This window comes from Prunus dulcis, chromosome 8, assembly GCF_902201215.1.
Source record: "Prunus dulcis chromosome 8, ALMONDv2, whole genome shotgun sequence".
NCBI classification, from domain to species: domain Eukaryota; kingdom Viridiplantae; phylum Streptophyta; class Magnoliopsida; order Rosales; family Rosaceae; genus Prunus; species Prunus dulcis.
In genome coordinates, this window is record NC_047657.1 from 17,228,958 (window position 1) to 17,250,570 (window position 21,613).

Consider the following 21,613-nt stretch of genomic DNA (forward strand, 5'->3'; position numbering starts at 1 on the left):
TGTCAATGGTGAAGCATATAGGGCGCACATGCATATGACAATGACCCCCTTTTTTGTTTCCATTGGTCAAGTCCCCCAATTAAGATTATGGCAGATTTAAAAGGTTAATTGATCCTTTTATCATTACGAAAGTGATGGATTAAACCAATTAGCCCCTTTTGACTCTGAGGTAAAGTGTCACCTCCATAGAGCTCTTTCACATTTGTCACCATTCACTTTGCAATTCACCTACAAATTTTATACAGAGGGGAAACTTTTGTATACAAACAATTTTTTCGTTGATCAGTCAAGAGATGTAATTTTAATTAGTCTAGAGATCAGTTGGTTAAGCTCTTCCACCTCCATTTATGTGTATGAAAGTTCGAAATCTCTAACCACCCAATAAATATTTATGTAAATTCTCATCTTCCAATTGCTTGTTACAAAATTTTTTTTTAGTCCGTAATGAAGTTACTAATCATCAGGGGAAGGTTGTACCACCAATCCTTCCAAGTGAATAATCCTTACTTTTTATTTTCATGTACGTAGAGAGGGTTGTTTCATACACAGCTAAAAACTCATCTGATGCGAAAGAATTTTCTTCGCGAGGATATCATGGTAAAATCGTTAAAACGGACCCAACTAGATCTAGAAGAGGGAGGAGCACGTGGCGAATAGCAACTCCTCCGATGAAGAATGTGAACAAAATGAATGCGAGGGATACAACTAATGACGTCAGCAGACAAAGTGGGGACAAATGACGTGGCGAAGTGGGACCACAGAGTTCATTCATGCTGATGAACCGGGTCTTTAAAAAATAAATAAATATTGGTTAATCGCAAAATTAATGAATTACAAGACCAAGATGAGGTTTCAATTTAAAGTATAAATCTGATAACACTTCACTTTCACTTGTTTCTCTTTCCCTCGCTCTCAAGTATGGTAATGACTTGCATAAATGGACTTAGAGCATTCCCAATCCAAGGAAAAAGGCAAAAGAGTAGGCAAATCTCATTTGCCTTGCCACATCAGCATTTTCATGCTAAGAGAGAAGACAAATGGGTAGACAAGTTGACTAGAGCGGATATATTCCCCCAACTCTGCACCCGAATTCGAATTTCCTTTTCTATAGTCATATTAAAGTAGAATATCACTTTAAAAAAAAAAAAAAAAAGAAGGTATGATAGTGACTTAAATTAGATGCTAAATTTAGGGACCTAATTAGGGGCCCTCCTCCAACAACGTCATTAATTAAACTTTTGTGATCGTTTATCATCTCTACCCAAGCAGGAAAGGTCATGAAAAAACACTTATACTCAATTTCAATTCAAGTACTTTGATTGAAATATATCATTGGGACCAAATCTCATAATTGCATAATATCACATAAATTCCACTTTGACAATCTGGTGCATCTAAATTCAAACGCAAAAGGGCACGCAATACATAAATTAACTCTCATTTTGAACCTTTTTTTTTCCCTTCCCTATATGAGTTTGTTAATGCAATCATGTTGGGATGAAAGTAGATTATATCAAATTTTAGTTACCATACGAATTTACTTCACTGTAAAAATATATCGACATCACTATCATCAAAATTTACTTCTCTTTCACTTCTATCCCAGCCTGAGTTATCAAGCAGCCAGGGCCATGCCTTCTCTGTGTCCAATGGTACCTGGGGACAAAAGGCTGAGCTCTCATGGATGCTAACATTATCTTCAACGAAATGAGCAAGGCTTCTTGCCTGACTGGAGTCGTCTAGGATTCTTTCGTACTTATCGTTGTCGTAAGTAAGAAGGCGGGAAGATATGTCTTCCTGTTCTGGTAATTGTAGAGCATGAAAAGTTGATGAATAATACTCTCTCCAGGAACCACTGAATGGAAGGAGAGATTCTGTATTTGGAAGATAGTGCCCTTCATGGATGATCTTGCTCCTAAACCAATGGTCATTTTGGACAGAAAATATGGTGCTGCCAACTTCACAGGCTGTGTCCTCAATGCAGTCTTCAGTCGGATTAATAAAGTTCGTTATACACGACAAGGTTAAGGGAATTTGGGGGAAACCTGATCGTATATCGTCATTGCCTTCGAGACAATGTCTTAGAACTTCATGGTTTTGATAACTGGCTAAGGATGCATATCTGTGTTCAGCTCCATATCTTGTTAAGTCCGATGAGTTTCTATCTTCTTTCGTGCTGCCAAAATCCCAACCCAGCATAGGAACGCTTAGCTCTCTTTTGATCAAATATTCATTTGGCTGACAGAATGCATCCATCTCTTTGACATGTCCAGATGTAACCAATCCATATTCTTTGAATGGAAGAACAGAATGTGAGTCACTCTCAGTGCATGAAATTGCACTTCCTCCTAGTAATTCAGACTCAGGTTCCCATACTCTGTACTGAAGATGATTCTTGTAAACGTAACTAGTTGGAGAATCGGAACAGAAAATCCTCTCGCTTAATCTCTTGGACCAACAAGACGGCATCGTATCATGCAAGCAAGGGCCACAATCAAGTTCCATAAAGTTTCTAGTAGGTCTCCATGGAAGTTCCTTGAAGTCAATATCTGACTCATAAGATGGAAGTGATATAGCCTTGCTATTGGTCTCTGCTTGCGTTAACTTTGGATCCTTCAATTTCTGGAAGAGCAAGTACTTTTTCATAGTAATTGAAAACCAAGAAAACGTGTAGAACCAATAATCCACATAAAAAAGGTAATAGAGGATACATTGTTCTCATTGCACTTGGGGACCAGCCGACTGAGGAGCACAGAAACAAAATCGTACCTGAGAAAATATGATTGAATTCTCAATAAGATACATAAAGAAAGCAAAAGAACTTATTGATCATCATATGTCTAACCCCTTTGAGCAGAGTTCATCAATTTCAGGAAAGGAAGTCTCTGCGACCCACTGACATAGCTTCTGTCTCTTCCTATAAAAAATGTCTGCATGCCTGTTTTCAGTTTCTGTCTCTTCAAAATGGGTAAATCTTTTTCCTGAATGATTCAAATTAACTTAACAGTGTCAACCCAAGATGCTTAAACACTCTTGATGTTTACCTAATCAGAACTGCATAACTAGTGATACTCATGAAGCAGATAGAAAGAAAGCAACATTGGGTCATGAAGTAGATGGAAAGAAATAAATTTTGGAAGGTTAATGTAAAGATTTTTCCAATTTATAAGATTCATATTTCCCTTCCCTCCATCTCCTTGGCCACCAAATAAGTATAACAAAAAATGTAGAGGTTTCATATACAAATTTCCTTTACCTTTATTTCTCAAGGAATTTTCATATTCCTCCACCATATCATTTTGTTTTCTGTGTACACCCTCCAAGGTTGCACAAGCTTTCTCCATATTTAGCTCTGCACAGAAGGAAGTTGCACTCGTAACTTCGATGTTAAAGTACACAGTTTTTGGTTTAACTTCACAATATAAGCATGCCCGAAATTTTCCATTAAGGTTGAAAGCAATCCAAATAGGCACATAGGACAGATTCCTGTCAAAATTATATTTAATAGAATGATTGCCACACCAGTTTCTGCAGTATGCTTAACTATGCCTCTTTACATTGAAAACCTCAGTTTTTGATGCACTGTCAAGTCCAGGTGGTAGGAGAATGAATGAGCCAAACTTACCCGGTGTAGCATTTTCGTTTAGAAATGAAGACCTCACGTCCACTCTCTTATTCTGGACCATGTTGACCCTGTCTGCACAGCAGGCAATTCATCATAAACCAATTGAGCAAATGTAGATTGCTATAACACTATAATACACTATTTTCAGAGTTTAATAATTACTTGTGGAACAGTCCCTTGACTTGGAATTGTTTGTTTGGCAGGCCTCTTTATGCAGAGAATAAGAATGAGCTTTATGGCTTGCACCTTCCTTCAATTTCTTGAAGAAGGCGTACTCGGAAGTCTTGGCATTATCAGCTGATTTGATACATTTTGCATCAGATTATTAACATTTCAAACAAATTTCAATCACCCAAAATAATATATGACAAATTTGAGAACTTGAACATTTTGAAAAAAGTACCAAATTCACATCTTGGGGGTCTCTGATCTTCATTGTCAAGATTTGTAAATCTGACTCTTTTCTTGCAGCTGATATCTACAAGGAGATGAAAATTTTTAACGGGAGCATTCAAATTCAACTTCGACGCATTAAGAATCAAAATTTCAACATATTCAAAGCTAACTAGGCGACTAGTGCTAGGGTTTTGGGATCGACCTGCGGTTCTCGGGGTCGTTGTGACGGGGAATCGGGAATCGGAGCTCCGAATCCCATGAAACCCTTGATGTGATGGAATTCGGATCTGCAGTGGATCTTTGGGGTTAGGTTCGGAAGTCTTGCGCTTCATTGTGCCCTAACGTAGATTGAGAGGTCCGTGATCAGCATCATCAGCTAAAACCCTAGCTTCGTTTTCTTGTTTTGAAGAATTGAAACGTTTCGTTAGGCAATGGCGGTTGAATATGGACCGAGGAGAGCTGGAAGAGGGGCATTAAGGCGCCAAAACGGCACGTGATACGGCCTTTTTAAATATCTGCATATTTTTGGCATTTCTTGACTATTGATGATCTTTTCTTTTCTTTTCTTTTTTTCTTCAAAAATTAATAAAACATTACTTTTCTTTTTAGGAAAATAAAACATTTCTTAAGAAGGCAAGAATACATTTCTTCTTATGTCCCCTTTTCTTTCCAGTGTTCGTTTGAAATTTTTTTGAAAGTAGTAAAAGAAAAACAAAATTAGTGACTATTCGGTGTAGTAGTACAAATTGAGTTCAAATCTTATAAACGACACATCCTACTTAATAAGAACTATATTAGAAAACTTAAAATCTAAATTAAGAAATTTCATCCAAGTTTAAGAATCGTATTTAGTTTATTTTTATTTTTATAAAGTTTAGAATTGTATTTAGTTTTTTTGACAAAATTTAGAATCGTATTTAGTTTTTTGACAAAGTTTAGAATCGTATTTAATTATAAGGAAATATGAATAATTTAATTTTTTATGCAAACAATATACTTTAAATAAAAATGTTAATTTGTACAACTATTTCCCCAATAATTAAGCAATTATGAAGTGGAATGCAATAATAAATTCTTTACTTTTCTTAGAAAAGTTCAATTTCATTATTTAAAAGAATTTTCAAGAGAAGAAAAGGGCAAAAATGAAAAGAAGAGAAAAGGTTGGTTTGGCCCACTCAGCAAGTACGCAGGCAAGGATGACATGTAATCACATATTATCCAAACAAAAAGGATATGGTGCATAGGTGTCAGCACCCTAGTGGAGGCAACGATTTATCTCACGTCTGCAGGATCAGATAATTGTTTTCCAACAGAGAGCATAGAAATTCAGCACTCACTCATTCAAAGCCTCTCAATGTTTTGGTGGTCTTAATTATAGCCATTAACTTTTTAGTCTTTCACAGCCAGCAAGAGAGAAGACATAGCAGCAGCAAGCAGCACATAACTTTACACATATGGCTATGGCTAGCTGTGGCATGGCATCAGCTGCCTCAGGCTTTGTTGTGGCACCAAATGTTGCAGCAGCCAACAACACAGGCTCTGCTTCCAGCAGAAGTAGCATGTTGTTTTTCTCTTCAAAGCCCAACACCAACACCAGAAACAATGCCAGGTTTGTGATCAGGGCAGCTGATGAAGCAGCTGCTGCCCCACCAGCAGCCACCAAGGAAGCACCAGAAGGGGCAGCTGCTCCTAAACCTAAGCCACCTCCAATTGGACCCAAGAGAGGCACCAAGGTTAGTTCATGTTAAAAAATAGAATTCTTTTTCGAAGTATTATTTGAGTGAATTGTCAATAGTTTTGTAGTTGGAATTGCTGAATTGAGAACCAAATTAAACTCAGAAAAAAGAGAGAATGAGAATCACTAGAAACCAGGACAAGCATCAGTTAATTTGTGTGTCCGCTGAGATATGATAATATGTTATGGTGGCCAGAAATACATGTTCTTTTGTACAATGAAATGGTCTTGTTTAGTTTTAGTTGCATAAACAGAAAATTCAGAGGACCACAAATGAAAATATAAAGTTTCTAAATGGTTTGGTTTGTTTGGGAATTGCTGAATTGGCAAACCAAATTAAACCCAGAAGAAAAACTAGCAGAAGGATCAGTTGATATGTTCTAGTGGCCAGAAATATATATGTTCTTTAGTGCAATAGACTATGGAGATATTGAGTCACTGACTAGTTTGAATCTTTCGCTGACTTTGCAGGTGAAGATTCTTAGGAGGGAGTCCTACTGGTTCAAAGGCATTGGATCTGTTGTAGCTGTGGATCAGGTCTGACTTCTCACTTCTCTCTCAATTAAGACTAACATGAAATGAGAAAAGGGTCTGCTTAAGTTGTTAATTTGCTCTGTTGATCTTCATTTTACAGGACCCCAACACCCGTTACCCAGTCGTCGTTCGATTCAACAAAGTTAACTATGCCAATGTGTCCACAAATAACTATGCTTTGGACGAGATTGAAGAAGTTAAATGAGTTTTTAGTAGCTTTGTAAATTGTAATCTTAATTCTCCTTCTATCAGTTTCTTCCTTGTTTGTGCCTTTATTGTGTATCCATACTCTCTGATTTCTTCCACCTTTTCTTTCTTAAGTTTCAAAGTTCAATCACTTTTTGCCAAAAGTCCAAATTGATATTATTCATGGAGTATATAACATATATATTGTTCTTTCTAGCTTTTTCTTCAAAACAAGCAGGTGGAAAGTAGCTCAAACCAACTCATTCAAATCAAGGTGACTGTTAACTCCAAAACAAAAAGAAAAAAAAGAAAGCCGACTCAGAAAATGGCAAGTCAACAATCACAAGGCTTGATGTATAGATTAGTTTAAGTTGTTTTTGGACAAAACAACTCTTTTCTCTGTCAACTGTCCTCAAATCCCCCATTTTGGTTGCTTCCTTGACATTGCATGCATATATAGCAGGACCTGTTAGCCACATAGAAGCCGAAAACAATTCCAAACAGGATTTTCCATTTCTGAAATAGCTGCATATCCATATCATGCCTTTGATCCTACTGCAATATTCAAAGGGCAAAAGAAAACAGAATTTTATTTCTAAGGAAGGGCTGACCACATAACAAAGAAAATGGAAGTATATATATTAGAAATAACCTATCACATTACAAGATTTCAAGTAATCCAGAACTAGAAACTAACCTATGACACAAAATATTTTCTTAAACTCTTCCATCAAACCCATCAAGAAGACCAGACCACATTCCCTTTACAGGTGGTAGCTGTGCAACAAAAGCATTCCAAGGCGGGTAACCAATGCCACTGCCACGAACACGACCATCCAGGCGAAGAGATATATACCTGCAGACAAACAAAAAGATGCACAATTTCTCAAGAAGCGATCTTATGCTAATATTCCCAAGAACATAGACTGATTGTTGAGTAAAGGAATTCACGAATTCAAGCCCAAATCACCTAATAAACTATATGCTTCAAACTCAAAAAGGAAAAAAGGGAAAGTCTTGTCAATGGCAAGAGCGAGCATAAGGCACTTGTAGACTCAAAATCCAATGATCTTTGAACTTTGATTAGTGGAATTAAAGACAGAAGTAAGCCTGGAGAAAACACTTACACAGGAGAGTCAGAGGAGACGCCTGCCAGCTTCTTTTGCTCATCTAACCACCTACCATTTACAAGGAAAAATAAAAGTGCGTGAAGAAGGAGTAAGAACAACTTAAAGTTGAACAAGTTTATATTGTTTTGAACATGGTTTACTTACTTGGTCCATTCAGGAATATAAATTGGTGTCAGCTGCCATAGTCTTTTCCTCTTTGCAGTAATCTCCTTAGTCTCTTCACTTTCTTCAAACTCAAAACTAGGTAAGTTTCCATCTGTAGGAAAGGGCACCACGAGCACCCCTCGTTCCACAAGCCTTTCAGTGTAGGGTTCACTTTGATTAAAAGCTTCTGTGATGACTGATGCAGGGCCTGCACATATTACAAGCCGAGCAATCCCTCTCAAAGAGCTAAGAGGAATGACCTTCTTTTCATCAACCCGGAGCTTAAGATTCGAAAGGTTTTCCTCTCTTGAGAGCCTAGCAATCTGTGCATTCTTGGCCTTGTTCTCTCTCAAATACAAGAATGCAAAGAGAGACACTGCTCCAAGGTCTATCCCAAGACCCTTTGCAATTTCAGGGGCGTCAAGTGCTCTTGATGGGTTTGTTAGTGCTGCAATTAACTGTGTGGTTGCTATGAGTCCTCCTAAACCACCACTTGCAATGAAAGCAAGATAGAAAAACATCCGAACGGAGCGAAAGGGAGTGAGAACTTCACTCCTAATCCTGGCTGTGGAACTGTGAAGCAAACAAAACTATGATTACAAGGAAGCCTGATGTGTAAAACATAAGCTCATACAGCATAAGGCATTGGAAGGCAAAAAACCCAAGTCAGCAAAGATGCTGAAAATTCGAAACAACCCCATTCCCTAGTCTATCTACTTCATTTTAGAACCAGTTCCATGAATGACAGAAATAGGTAGAATTAGCCCAGAAATGAGAAGTAAAAATTGATACCAATAATCACTAGAGAAAAAAGTTGTTACATTTAAATTGCAACACTATGGCACAACCACCAATCAAAGCCTTTTTTTTTTTTTTTTTGGTCATTTTGCCATATCCAAATCCAATTATCCAAGAAAACATTAAGATATAGTGGAGCTTAATTCTATCATATGGAACAATTAATCATTCTCAAAATACTGGAAAAGAGATAAACTGAATGTTGAAATACATGGAAGCGAAAACGACAAAGGTGAAGACCTGATTTCAGTAGAAGAAGTTTGCTTATCAGTTGCAAAGCAAATGATGGTTGAAGACTTGTGCTTTGAGGTCTGCGGAGTGAGAAATGGTGCATTGGTACATGAGAATGACCAGAGGGTCGTTCTGATACCACTACTGAGTTTGTAACCAGGATGGTTTGGAGGTTTGAGAATGTGGAAGGGACCGTTTGCGACAGAAGCCATGGCCACTGCTTGAACTCAGCCTTTTTTTGCTGCTTGTGACAGTTTTCTACTGTTTTCTTGGGAGGCCATATTTGATGATCACAATACTGCCACCTCCTCCCAATCCCAGCCCTTCTTATTTCTTTCCCTTTTGTTTGTTTGTTGAGAAAAAAAAAAAAGCACTTCTCTATTGGCCGTAAACGTCACCGTTTTCCAGCATGAGCTTATCACCACATGTTTCTAGCTAGAAGTAAAGAGCTTCTCCATAGCTAGAACATGGAGTATTTTATAAATCCATAACTCAATCAGACCACACAAAACTGAGGAAAACATGAGCACTGCATTATGAATTATATAGTGCAAGAACAATTACTGTAACAAGAAATCTACTAATAAGCAATTTTATGTTGTCCTTGAAGCAATAAGCATCTCCTTCTTCTGCTTGTAGTACACAAACATTTGATCATGATTAAGGAGGTTCTGTTTGATTGCTGGGTTTTCCTTAAAGTTGTTAATCCAATTACATAATCTAGGGAAGTCATTGGCGTGCAGCACTTTGACACCAACCAGTTGCTCAATGACTCCAAAAGAGGAGGCTATAAATCCCAAGGCTAAGTCAGCCAATCCAATTTCATCTCCACCAAAGAACTTCTTTTCTCCTAGAGCTTGCTCTTCTAAGATCTTGAGTAGGTCTTTGACTTCTTTTGCAGCCTTCTCATGTTCTTCTCCATCAGCCATAAAGAATGTAGCAAATGGAAGGCCCTGCTTGATCACACAAATTGAAAATTTCCATTTGATTATTAATGAACGAAAAGGCTAATAATCTACGAAAGTAATACATATTATGTTGTCAGACTATGAATTTGAAAGATGTAAAAATATATAAAATCACCTTTTCGTCTATGAACTTAGTCCAAAAACGCGCTAAGGCTCTCTCATGAGGGTCATCTGAAAGCAGGGGATTTTGGGGCCAAGTCTCATCAATGTACTCAAGGATCACAGAGGACTCAGCAATAGGTTTCCCATTATGAACAAGCACTGGGATCTTTTTGTGAACTGGGTTATATTGTAAAAGCAAATCACTCTTGTTAGCCAAGTCCTCTTCTATATATTCATATTTCACACCCTTGAGCTCCAGAGCCCATATCACTCTGTAACCATATGGACTAGGCCAAGCTCCAAACAGCTTCACTTCTTCCATTTCTTGTTGAATTGTTTGTGTTCTTCCTCAAGCCCTAGCCCCCATATATATTATGATTCTGGGAAGAAAGAAAAAAAAAAAAAAAGCTTTGAAATTTCCTTTTGAATATTAAACGGGATGTCGCATTTTTCTTCTTGGATACCTTTTGACCAATTGACATGACTTTTCAAGTAGTTTTGAGTGTGGCCCAAGAACATCAATGGTGCTCTGCCTAGTGTAACTCCAATTTCGTGGCAAACAAACAGAAAAGTATACCAAATGTCATTAATGCATCAGAACCAATTTACCCTTATCCAAATTTTTTTATTTTTTTATTTTTTATTTTATTTTTACAACTTTGTTATCACTTTGTTAAACATTAAATAAGAAAAGAACATAAAAATCAAACTTATAATCAATCCAATTGCCGTAGATTAGTCTTTTAACAGAATTTTTTTTATATAAAATAAAAAGTCAGCAGGAAACAACCTATAAATTAGTTTCAAGTGGTAGAAATGAATGAGATGATAAAAACAATTATTGGAACACCTACATCATTCGAGCCAATTCAACATCAACATGCATCCAAACTACAGGGTTTGAAAACTAAGTAGTAAATTTATATGAGTTCTCTTATTATTACTTGGTCAAACAAGACGGCAAATTATCATTAGTAATCTCCACCTAACCTCTACTGAGAGCCCAAGCAGGTTTGGAACTTTGAACTGCACTCAATCAGGTATATACCTATATATATACCCACCAGAGTAAGAAGATGAACACAAACTAGACGAATATGGAAGAAGTAAAGGTACTAGGGTACTGGTCAAGTCCATATCCTTACAGGGTTATATGGGCTCTGAAACTCAAGGGTGTCAAATATGAATATGTAGAAGACGACATATACAATAAGAGTGATTTGCTTCTTCAGAGTAACCCAGTGCATAAGATGGTTCCAGTGTTTTTTCATGGTGGAAAAATAATTGCAGAGTCCACTGTTATTCTTGAGTACATTGAAGAGACGTGGCCTCAGAACCCTCTGCTACCAAATGACCCTTATGCAAGGGCCATGGCTCGGTTTTGGACCAAGTTCGGAGATGACAAGGTAATCAAATTTCCCTAATCTTTTGGCTTGTTCTCCTAGATTCATATGAAATGTTACCTTTTCACTGACTGGTTCTTTTGTGTAAGTTAGAGGCCAAACTTTTTTGAGTTCTTTTGGAAAACTGGAGATGAGCAAGCAAAAGCAGTAAAACACGCCCAAGAACTTGTGACAATCTTGGAACAGCATGGCCTTGGGGAGAAAAAGTTTTTCAACGGTGACGAGATTGGAATGACAGACTTAGCCTTCGGATGGATAGCATTCTGGCTTGAGGTCATGGCAGAAGCAGCTGGTGTACAAGTGCTGGAAGTCAATAGCTTCCCTCGCTTGCAGGCATGGATTAAAAATTTCAAGGAAGTTCATGTGATTAAAGAAAATCATCCCGATAAGAGCCGCCTGTTAGCCTATATGAAAGAACGAAGGGAGGTGCATGTCAAGCCAGCAACTTCTTGATATCCACATGAACCCAATAAGAATAAAAGTTCAAAGATAGTTCAAAGATAAATAAATGTAATAGCTTCTACATTCCAATAAGCGAATAGTTCCAACAACATCTAGAGTACCTTTGAAACTCTGCATGAATTAGCCTTCACAATATTTTTTCTCTAATCAGTGAAATTTGTAGAGGTAGAAATGGAGCGTCCTTTCTTTCAAATCGTAGACCGAAAGGAGATCAGGTTCTATAAGAGCATTCACAATGAAGTCCCTAAACCACCTCTTTAGACAAATTTTAGGGAAGAATTGTAAAAATACAACTCCAACCCCGCTCCCTATTCACCTCCTAAAATAGGGAGTCCTTTAGGAGCTCCTAAATCTGAGGAGAGAGAAAGGACTCCTAGTAGTCCCTTATAATTTAATGTTGCTTTATTTAATGAGTATTTCAAACCTTTATTTAATGTTAAATATTTTTTATTTTATTTTTTAATAGAAATGGACCAATCAAAAAAGAGTTATAGCATTTATGACTCTCCAAATTAGGGAGTATGGTTGGAGTTGAAATTTTTTAGAGAGCTCCTAAAATAGTATTATCATATTTTTAACCAAATTTTAGCTAAGAAATAGAGAGCATCATTGTGGATGCTCTAAGTGAATATATGCTGGGTTGTGGGGCTAACTTTGTTTGTTGTCGACTATGAATTTGGATGATGTAAAAATATATAAAATTACCTTTTCGTCTATGAACTTGGTCCAAAACCGCGGTAAGGCTCTCTCATGAGGGTCATCCGGAAGCAGGGGATTTTGGGGCCAAGTCTCATTGAGAATTGTATTCATTATTTTATTTTGTTCCAGTCTTACAATCTCAACTTGATGTTTATTGCACCAAATAACTACTTAAAATCCAATCTTATCCTAATATATCCAATCCAATTCAGTCAACCATACCATACGGGCGGGGTATATATTATATTCTGGGAAAAAAAGCTTTGAAATTTCCTTTTGGAATATTAAACGGGATGTTTCATTTTAACTTTTGACCAATTGACATGACTTTTCAAGTAGTTTTGAGTGTGCCCCAAGAACACCAATGGTGCTATGCCTAGTGTAACTCCAATTTTGGATTATATACACGCATTTCAACTTGTCAATTTCTTGGCAAACAAACAGAAAAGTATACGAAATGGCCATTCTTTATTTATTTATTTATATTATACACAAATTAACTTTTGACCTAACCTTTGAACCAAAAGCTTATAAAGACAAACAAAGCTAACCCGCTGGTTGGAGCAAGTTAGAAAGAAAAACCGCATCTTCACAGAAAATGGAAGAGGTGAAGCTACTAGGAACATGGCCTAGTCCCTTTTGCTACAGAGTCACATGGGCTCTAAAGCTAAAGGGTGTTAAGTATGAATATGTGGAAGAAAATCTCATGAACAAGAGTGACCGTCTTTTACAGTATAACCCAGTTCATAAGAAGATCCCGGTACTCGTTCATGGCGGAAAACCAATTTCAGAGTCTATTGTTATTCTTGAATACATTGAGGAAGTTTGGCCACATAATCCATTGCTTTCAGATGATCCTTATGAGAGGGCCATGACTCGGTTTTGGATTAAGTTTGGAGAAGACAAGGTATGTGAGACATTTAAATTTGCTTACATGACTTTATTTTTGTCTAAATAAAACATATCACATTATTTGACAAACAAATTTGTTACTGATTTTGCAAAATTAGAAGGCCTAAGATGAAACATTTAAATTTTAATAATGTTTCATGCACATATATTTGGATTTTTTTTGCCTTTTGATAAGTAGTCACAAAGCCACTATAAAATAAACCTAGCGAAGAGTAAATTTAGTCTTTTAATATCATGTTTAGCAACATAAATATTCTAATAAGAAAAACAAAACACCAAACAAAATATTGAATTGGGCCTGGTTTGATTTATTCATATCTGTTGCATTGGGCCTTGCAGACTGCAATTTTTAGGGCATATTTTCAATCGGTTGGTGAAGAACATGATAAGGCAAAAAGAGAAGCGCAAGAAGTGTTGAAAACAATAGAAGAACATGGGCTTGGGGAGAAGAAGTTTTTTGGAGGAGACACAATTGGGTTGGCAGACCTGACATTTGGATGGCTAGCCGGTTGGCTAGGAGAGATGGAAGAAGCAGCTGGTGTCAAGTTGCTAGAGCCTAATCTGTTTCCTCACTTGCAGACTTGGATCAAAAACTTCAGAGATGTCCCTGTGATCAAAGAAAACCTTCCTGAACATGATGCATTGCTGGCCTATTTCAAATCCCTAGGAGAGAAGTTTACTGCATCAGCAAGAACATAGATACATAGAGATTTTAGGATTCGGCAATGGGCGGGTCCGCTCATACATAGCCGACCAAAATGGGCTTTGACCAATTGGGTTTAGATCGTTTCTTTTCGATCCATGAATCACGAGGCAAATGCTGAATAATTTTAGATGGGTGAGAAAAATCTCAATAAAAACTTATTATTTTATGCATGGTTTGTTCTGGATTTCTTCTTGTGACATTATCACTAACTTGCATACACTTAGAGGGGCACACTTCCGAGTCTTAACAAAAGTTGAGAGGTACCCTACCCATGTAAGGGATGTCATATCTTTTTCAATCTTCAATCTTGACCCAAACACCTAAACTCTAAACCAATCCTTAAAAGTAAAAACCATGTACTTGTAGCTCAAGTGTTTAGATTGGTAGGGTATATTAGGGAATGCTAACAATTTTCTTTCTAACTTTATCTTGTTGACTTTATCTCTTTTTCTTATGACATGTGTCACTTTACTTACACTAAAACAATGTCATTAATGCATCAGAAAAGCTATCTTTTATTTTCCAATTTACCCTTATCTAAAAATATATATATATATATATATATTTACAACTTTCTTATCACCTTGTTAAACATTAACTAAGAAAAGAACACCAAAATCAAACTTATAATCAATCCAATTGCCGTACAATTAGTCTTTGAACAGAAATTTTTATATATATAAAAAAAAAATTCAGCAGGAAACAACCTAAAAATTAATTTTAAGTGGCGAAAATGAATGAGATGGTAAAAACAATTCTTGGAACACCTACATCATTCTAGCCAATTCAACATCAACACACATCCAAATTACAGGACTTGAAAACTAAGTAGTAAATTTATATGAAATATTATTACTTGGTCAAACAAGACGGCAAATTATAAGGGAGACTTTGGAAAAAACCAAAGGAGAGAGAAAATTTTTAAAAGAAGCCAAAATGGACAAAATTGCCCTTATTTATTTTTTTGATTTCCTAAGGAATCCTTTACATTTGTATGTCTTTGGTTTGAAAATTGAGAGGTTTTTCTGTCTTTTTTGGAAAAGTTTTGGCTTTTTCCAAAAGTGAAAGTTTTTTTATGGGCAAAACCTACATTTACTAAATTATTATAATTAGTAGTCTCTACCTAACCTCGACTGAGAGCCCAAGCAGGTTTGAAACTTTGAACTGCACTCAATCAGGTATATACCTATATATACCCACCAGAGTAAGAAGATGAACACAAACTAGACGAATATGGAGGAAGTAAAGGTACTAGGGTTCTGGACAAGTCCATATCCTCACAGGGTTATATGGGCTCTGAAACTCAAGGGTGTCAAATATGAATATATAGAAGAAGACATATACAATAAGAGTGATTTGCTTCTTCAGAGTAATCCAGTGCATAAGAAGGTTCCAGTGTTTTTTCATGGTGGAAAAATAATTGCAGAGTCCACTGTTATTCTTGAGTACATTGAAGAGACGTGGCCTCAGAACCCTCTGCTACCAAACGACCCTTATGCAAGGGCCATGGCTCGGTTTTGGATGAAGTTCTTAGATGACAAGGTAATCAAATTTCCCTAATCTTTTGGCTTGTTCTCTTAGATTCATTTGAAATGTTACTTTTTCACTGACTGGTTCTTTTGTGTAAGTTAGAAGCCAAACCTTCTTGCGTTCTTTAGGAAAATTGGAGATGAGCAAGCAAAAGCAGTAAAAGACGCCCAAGAAATTATGACAATCTTGGAACAGCATAGCCTTGGGGAGAACAAGTTTTTCAACGGTGACGAGATTGGAATGACAGACTTAGCCTTCGGATTGATAACATTCTGGCTTGAGGTCATGGAAGAAGCAGCTGGTGTACAAGTGCTGGAAGTCAATCGCTTCCCTCGCTTGCAGGCGTGGATTAAAAATTTCAAGGAAGTTCCCGTGATTAAAGAAAATCATCCCGATAAGAGCCGCCTGTTAACCTATATGAAAGAACGAAGGGAGGTGCATGTCAAGACAGCAACTTCTTGATATCCACATGAACCCAATAAGAAAAAAAGTTCAAAGATAAATAAATGTAATAAGCTTCTACATTGTGCTGCACGGTGTTTTGCTCCTTACTCATCTTCTTTGTCTGGGGTTCTGCTGTCATCTCTGCTGGACAACCGTCCTATTGAAGATCTTGTGATTTGCTTTCTTTAAGTTGTGTTTTATTTCCTTGTGCTGTAGAATGGAGCGTCCTTTCTTTCAAATCATGGACTGGTTGTGCGGCTAGCTTTGTTTGTTGTCAAATTGTGAATTTGTATGATGTAAAAATATATAAAATCACCTTTTCGTCTATGAATTTCGTCAAAAACCGCGCTAAGGCTCTCTCATGAGGGCCATCTGAAAGCAGGGGATTTTGGGGCCAAGTCTCATCAATGGGTTTCTCATTGTGAACGGGCACTGGGATCTTTTTGTGAACTGGGTTATATTGTAAAAGCAAATCACTCTTGTTAGCCAAGTCCTCTTTTATGTATTCATATTTCACACCCTTGAGCTGAGCCCATATCACTCCGTAACCATATGGACTAGGCCAAGTTCCAAACAGCTTCACTTCTTCCATTTCTTGAAATTTCCTTTTGGAATATTAAACGGGATGTCACATTTTGCTTCTTGGCCACCTTTTGACCAATTGACATGACTTTTCAAGCAATTTTGAGATTTTTGACCAATTGGTACATGTTTTCAAGAAATTTTGAGTGTGGCCCAAGAACACCAATGGTGCTCTGCTTAATGGTACTACGTTTTGGAGTCCTAGACGAACATTCTGAATATGACCTTTTACTTTATATGTATATTTATGTGTGTGTGTGTTTTTTTTTTCTTTTTCAATAAGTTAAAAAAATATTTTATGAACTCAAATTCACAATTGTAACATAAAAGAAATAATCAATATGTAATTTACAGAACAATTTTATAAAATGCATCAAAACATGACTTAAATGTTGTGATATTATCACTTACGTACATATGTGGGAGCAAATTTCCCCACGAGAATATTCGGTTCGAAAGATTCCCTTTTCTTCTTTGCTGCCTTTTTCTCCTTGCAAAATAGAACAAATATGAGGACCACACTGGGGGTGGTTGGCCAAAGGCCCTCCGATGCCTAAATTAGTTCAATTGAATTGTATAGGAAACAATAGCTAATAGGGTACAGAGATATGTTTATAATATAACCGGGCGGTCGGAGCCTTATGTAAAAGAGAGAGAGAGAGAGGAGGTAGCTAGGCTCTGTGAGGGAAGATCTCTATAGAGGTTTTAGCAGTAGTTCTGACGTTCTTCATCCTTGTGCGTGACCAAGTATTTATAGTGGCCTTGGAGAGGTTGGTGGGGTTGGTGAGGTTGGTGTGGTTGGTGTAGTTGGTGAGGTTGGTGAGGTTGGTGTGGTTGGTATAGTTGGTGAGGTTCAAGTAACCCCTAATTTGACTAGGTAATTCCCAATTAGGTTATGTAACTCCCAATTAGGTTAGGTAATTCCTAATTAGGTCAAATAATTCCCAAATTGATTGGCCTAATCATTTGACCTAGAGTTTAGGTTTAATTTGGTTCCCATAACATATACTTTAATTAACAAAAGTTGAGAGATACCCCACAATTGTAATCGTCCATTTAAATATATCAATACTTACTAGAGAGATACATCAGATAATATAGAAAATCTTAATCCTTAGAACAAATCGGAGGAAAGTTATCAAACTTATAAGTCGCATCATATATTATATGAATAATAATGAAAAGTCACCCACCCTAAAGAAGTTCTGAAAATTACAGGATTTGAAGACTAAGTAGTTAATTTATATGAATTATTATTACTTGGTCAAAGAATACGGCAAATTATAATTAGTAATCTCCACCTAACCTCTACTGATATCTTGGAGCCCATGCAGGTTTGAATTGACTCAATCAGGTATATATATATATAGCCACCAGAGTAAGAAGATGAACACAAAATAAACCAATATGGAGGAAGTCAAGGTACTAGGGTTCTGGGCAAGTCCATATCCTTACAGGGTTATGTGGGCGCTGAAACTCAAGGGTGTCGAATATGAATATGTAGAAGAAGACATATTCAATAAGAGTGATTTGCTTCTTCAGAGTAACCCAGTGCATAAAATGGTTCCAGTGTTTTTTCATGGTGGAAAAATAATTGCAGAGTCCACTGTTATTCTTGAGTACATCGAAGAGACGTGGCCTGAGAACCCTCTGCTACCAAATGACCCTTATGCAAGGGCCATGGCTCGGTTTTGGACCAAGTTCGGAGATGACAAGGTAATCAAATCTCCCTAATCTTTTGGCTTGTTCTCCTCGATTCATATGAAATGTTACCTTTTCACTGACTGGTTCTTTTGTGTAAGTTAGAGGCAAAACTTTTTGGGATTCCTTAAAAAAACTGGAGATGAGCAAGCAAAAGCAGCAAAAGAGGCCCAAGAACTTCTGACAATCTTAGAACAGCATGGCCTTGGGGAGAAAAAGTTTTTCGATGGCAACAAGGTCGGGATGACGGACTTAGCCTTTGGATGGATAGCATTCTGGCTTGAGGCCATCGAAGAAGCAGCTGGTGTACAAGTACTGGAAGTCAATAGCTTCCCTCGCTTGCAGGCATGGATTAAAAATTTCAAGGAAGTTCCTGTGATTAAAGGAAATCATCCTGATAAGAGCCGCCTGTTAGCTTATTTGAAACAACTAAGGGAGGTATATGCCAAGCCAGCAACTTCTTGATATCCACATGAACCCAATAAGAAAAAAAGTTCAAAAATAAATAAATGTAATAAGCTTCTAAACTTTTAGGATTCGGCAATGGGCCGGCTGGCTCATAGCCACGGCCTAAAATAGGTTTTGACCCATTGGGTTTAGATAGTTTATTTTCAATCACAGATCACGAGCCTCTAAACAATGATATTATGTATCAGCTTATCACTAATAGAAGTTATAGAATCCCAATAAAAACTTTATATTTTATGCATAGTTTGGTCTGGATTTGTTCTTGTGACATTATACATATACTTTAATTGACAAAAGTTGAGAGATACCCCACAATGGTGAATTTAGAATTTGAAAGTTAGTCGGGTGAAATTTATATTAAAAACTTGATGGTACAATTGAATTTCATTATAAATAAATAAAAATATACATAATCAACAAACATAATGAACATTACCCCTAAATACATCTTTATACATATTATACATAAATAAAATCTTATATAATATTAAAAACAAAAAAAAACAACAAAAAGTAAATGCAATGCAACAAATAATAGAGAGAGAGAATTCACAAAAAAAAGCGAGTAGTGCCCGGATTCACAAAAAAAAGCGAGTAGTGCCCGGCCCGGGCCCCACGTAGGTCCGCCCATGCACCCCCCCCCATCCATGCAAAGGAGGTCATATCTTTTTCAGTCTTCAATCTTGACCCAAACACCTAAGGATATCATACTTTATAAAGTGTCATGAAAAAACCAATTTCGCCACCAATCCTTCAAACCATGTACTTGTAGCTCAAGCAGGTAACCAAGTTGGCTGGTTGGGTATAAATACATCTAGAAACGCAGAGCACAACGTAACAAAAATGGCAGAAGTGAAATTACTAGGAGCTTGGCCTAGTCCATATGTTTACAGGGTTATATGGGCACTAAAACTCAAGGGTGTGGAATATGAGTGTGTAGAAGAGGATGTGTTATTCAACAAGAGTGATCAGCTTCTGAAGTATAATCCAGTGCATAAGAAAGTTCCTGTGCTTGTTCATGATGGGAAACCAATTGCAGAGTCCATTGTCATTCTTGAGTACATTGAAGAGGCATGGCCACACAACGCCCTGCTTCCAAAAGACCACCACCAACGAGCCGAAGCTCGGTTCTGGGCAAAGTTTGGAGAGGACAAGGTAATCAATCACTCTCAACAGTTTGACACGTTATGTTGTCAAAATAATTGCATCCATGAATGAATTTTTATATGAATATTTAAATATATATATATATATATATGTTTGTGATATCTACTATCTAACAACATAGCATGTTTATACATGAACGCGAACTAACTCATTTGTTTTGTGTAACGCAGAACCGAGCTTTTTTGGGCTTCTTTTTGGTGACTGGAGAAGAACAAGTGAAAGCAATCAAAGAAGCGCAGGAAAGTCTTGGAATCTTGGAAGAGCATGGCCTGGGAAACAAGAAGTTCTTCGGCGGCGACGAGATTGGATTGGCTGATTTGGCATTCGGGTGGATAGCTTGGTGGCTGGAAGTCCTGGAGGAAGCAGCTGGGGTTAAGGTGCTGGAAGATGACAGCTTTCCTCAGTTGAAGGCATGGATGCAAAGCTTCAAGGAGTTTCCCACAATCAAAGAGAGCCTTCCAGATCGCAGTGCAATGTTGACCTACTTCAAAGGCCGAAGAGCAACATTTGTTGCTTCTGCAGCAGATGCATAAACAAAACAAGCTAGTACCTGCTGGTGTAGGATTTGTTATATAATGGCATGCTTTCATGTTATATTAGTTGATGTACTGTTGTTTCTGTATTTTACTTAATTAATAATCACCAATAAAAAAGAGCTCGATCAATTTTACATGTCTCCACTTTCGGATTTTTTTTTTTTTCTTTTCACTTACTGTTGACCTTCTCGGCCTTATACTTGAGCACCATCATTGTAACCGTCCATTAAATATAGAGTGCTGCTAAACGAACTCTAAAATTAATTGAGTACACTCTATGATCTAAGTATATCCTAATATTTAAATTAAAATGTAAAATTAACTAAGTACACCCTATTTAATTACCAAAAATACCCCGAATACACCCTAATCAACTCTATCACACAGCAGCAAACCCATAAGAATCTGGTAACAACATTTATCAAGGTCAAGTGGCATACTAAATTATTCGGATATCATTACTGAGAAGCTTTGATTCAAAGGTATCAGAAAGCCCCTTGTTTTCCCTTTGATTTATTATTAGCCATTGCTATGTGGTTCTTTAATTGATTAAATGATGTTTACCGGATCTTAAATTAGAACGGACAAAACCAAAGATAAGAAGTTCAATTTAGGGATGCATGTATCATGATGATCTTGTTGGGATACCCTGTAATAACCCAAAACAAAATATCCTAAATTAATTATTAATTTATTCTAGAAGAAAGACGATTTTGCCCTCACCATATTTAATTGGGAAAAAGTTGACTTTTTGACCGAGAAGGAATTTGACAATTCCACTTACGCCGTTGCATAGAGCACGACGAATCGAGTCCGTAGACACGGAGTGGACTCGAATCGGAGTTGTAACGAAGAAAATACGGTCAAAATATGGGGAAGGGCAAAACGGTAATTCAAACAAAAAAGTCAGATTTTATCTCTTCTCTCTCTCCCCCCCTCAGTTTTCTCTCTCCTCTCGATCTCCTCCCTCCCGCGACGCCCGCGCCCCCCTTTCCCTTTCCGATCAGCCAGCCACCGCCACGGGCCACCCCGACCTACGGCGTTGGTACCGTCGGGACCGCCTCGCCCTCGCCATCACGCCACAACCGGTCTCTACCCTTGCGCCGCTCGGAGCTCGCCGGAAAGCCCAGAAAACCGACTGGTTTTGGGCTAAA

The 21,613-nt window shown here is 37.3% G+C and overlaps 9 protein-coding genes across 9 annotated transcripts; 6 read left to right on the forward strand and 3 right to left on the reverse strand.

The window, feature by feature from the left end:
- Positions 1–1,327: 1,327 nt before the first annotated feature.
- LOC117612258 lies at positions 1,328–4,472 on the reverse strand. The gene is made up of 8 exons (XM_034341029.1): positions 4,224–4,472; positions 4,029–4,103; positions 3,788–3,922; positions 3,626–3,697; positions 3,257–3,352; positions 2,846–2,981; positions 2,712–2,769; positions 1,328–2,622 (listed from the first exon to the last, which is right to left on the reverse strand). The coding sequence occupies exons 1-8, from the start codon at positions 4,351–4,353 to the stop codon at positions 1,543–1,545; spliced, it is 1,782 nt and encodes a 593-aa protein (XP_034196920.1). The 5' UTR covers positions 4,354–4,472; the 3' UTR covers positions 1,328–1,542.
- Positions 4,473–5,335: 863 nt separating this feature from the next.
- Positions 5,336–6,656, forward strand: LOC117612264 (photosystem I reaction center subunit IV B, chloroplastic). The gene is made up of 3 exons (XM_034341036.1): positions 5,336–5,754; positions 6,228–6,293; positions 6,391–6,656. Exons 1-3 carry the CDS (start codon positions 5,476–5,478, stop codon positions 6,493–6,495), a joined length of 450 nt encoding a protein of 149 aa, XP_034196927.1. The 5' UTR covers positions 5,336–5,475; the 3' UTR covers positions 6,496–6,656.
- Positions 6,657–6,715: 59 nt separating this feature from the next.
- On the reverse strand, positions 6,716–9,111 carry LOC117612259 (protein LOW PSII ACCUMULATION 1, chloroplastic). The gene is made up of 5 exons (XM_034341030.1): positions 8,789–9,111; positions 7,751–8,323; positions 7,604–7,654; positions 7,174–7,332; positions 6,716–7,031 (listed from the first exon to the last, which is right to left on the reverse strand). The coding sequence occupies exons 1-4, from the start codon at positions 8,989–8,991 to the stop codon at positions 7,194–7,196; spliced, it is 966 nt and encodes a 321-aa protein (XP_034196921.1). The 5' UTR covers positions 8,992–9,111; the 3' UTR covers positions 6,716–7,031; positions 7,174–7,193.
- Positions 9,112–9,189: 78 nt separating this feature from the next.
- Positions 9,190–10,246, reverse strand: LOC117612262 (probable glutathione S-transferase). Its single transcript, XM_034341034.1, has 2 exons — positions 9,863–10,246; positions 9,190–9,732 (listed from the first exon to the last, which is right to left on the reverse strand). The coding sequence occupies exons 1-2, from the start codon at positions 10,169–10,171 to the stop codon at positions 9,373–9,375; spliced, it is 669 nt and encodes a 222-aa protein (XP_034196925.1). The 5' UTR covers positions 10,172–10,246; the 3' UTR covers positions 9,190–9,372.
- A 700-nt stretch (positions 10,247–10,946) lies between these two features.
- LOC117612260 (probable glutathione S-transferase) lies at positions 10,947–11,737 on the forward strand. Its single transcript, XM_034341031.1, has 2 exons — positions 10,947–11,255; positions 11,346–11,737. Exons 1-2 carry the CDS (start codon positions 10,947–10,949, stop codon positions 11,703–11,705), a joined length of 669 nt encoding a protein of 222 aa, XP_034196922.1. The 3' UTR covers positions 11,706–11,737.
- A 1,257-nt stretch (positions 11,738–12,994) lies between these two features.
- LOC117612261 (probable glutathione S-transferase) lies at positions 12,995–14,174 on the forward strand. Its single transcript, XM_034341033.1, has 2 exons — positions 12,995–13,320; positions 13,665–14,174. The coding sequence occupies exons 1-2, from the start codon at positions 13,012–13,014 to the stop codon at positions 14,022–14,024; spliced, it is 669 nt and encodes a 222-aa protein (XP_034196924.1). The 5' UTR covers positions 12,995–13,011; the 3' UTR covers positions 14,025–14,174.
- Positions 14,175–15,264: 1,090 nt separating this feature from the next.
- On the forward strand, positions 15,265–16,148 carry LOC117612263 (probable glutathione S-transferase). The gene is made up of 2 exons (XM_034341035.1): positions 15,265–15,573; positions 15,664–16,148. The coding sequence occupies exons 1-2, from the start codon at positions 15,265–15,267 to the stop codon at positions 16,021–16,023; spliced, it is 669 nt and encodes a 222-aa protein (XP_034196926.1). The 3' UTR covers positions 16,024–16,148.
- Positions 16,149–17,994: 1,846 nt separating this feature from the next.
- Positions 17,995–18,914, forward strand: LOC117612267 (probable glutathione S-transferase). The gene is made up of 2 exons (XM_034341039.1): positions 17,995–18,303; positions 18,394–18,914. The coding sequence occupies exons 1-2, from the start codon at positions 17,995–17,997 to the stop codon at positions 18,751–18,753; spliced, it is 669 nt and encodes a 222-aa protein (XP_034196930.1). The 3' UTR covers positions 18,754–18,914.
- A 640-nt stretch (positions 18,915–19,554) lies between these two features.
- LOC117612266 (glutathione transferase GST 23-like) lies at positions 19,555–20,603 on the forward strand. Its single transcript, XM_034341038.1, has 2 exons — positions 19,555–19,911; positions 20,094–20,603. Exons 1-2 carry the CDS (start codon positions 19,600–19,602, stop codon positions 20,454–20,456), a joined length of 675 nt encoding a protein of 224 aa, XP_034196929.1. The 5' UTR covers positions 19,555–19,599; the 3' UTR covers positions 20,457–20,603.
- The last annotated feature ends 1,010 nt before the right edge of the window (positions 20,604–21,613 follow it).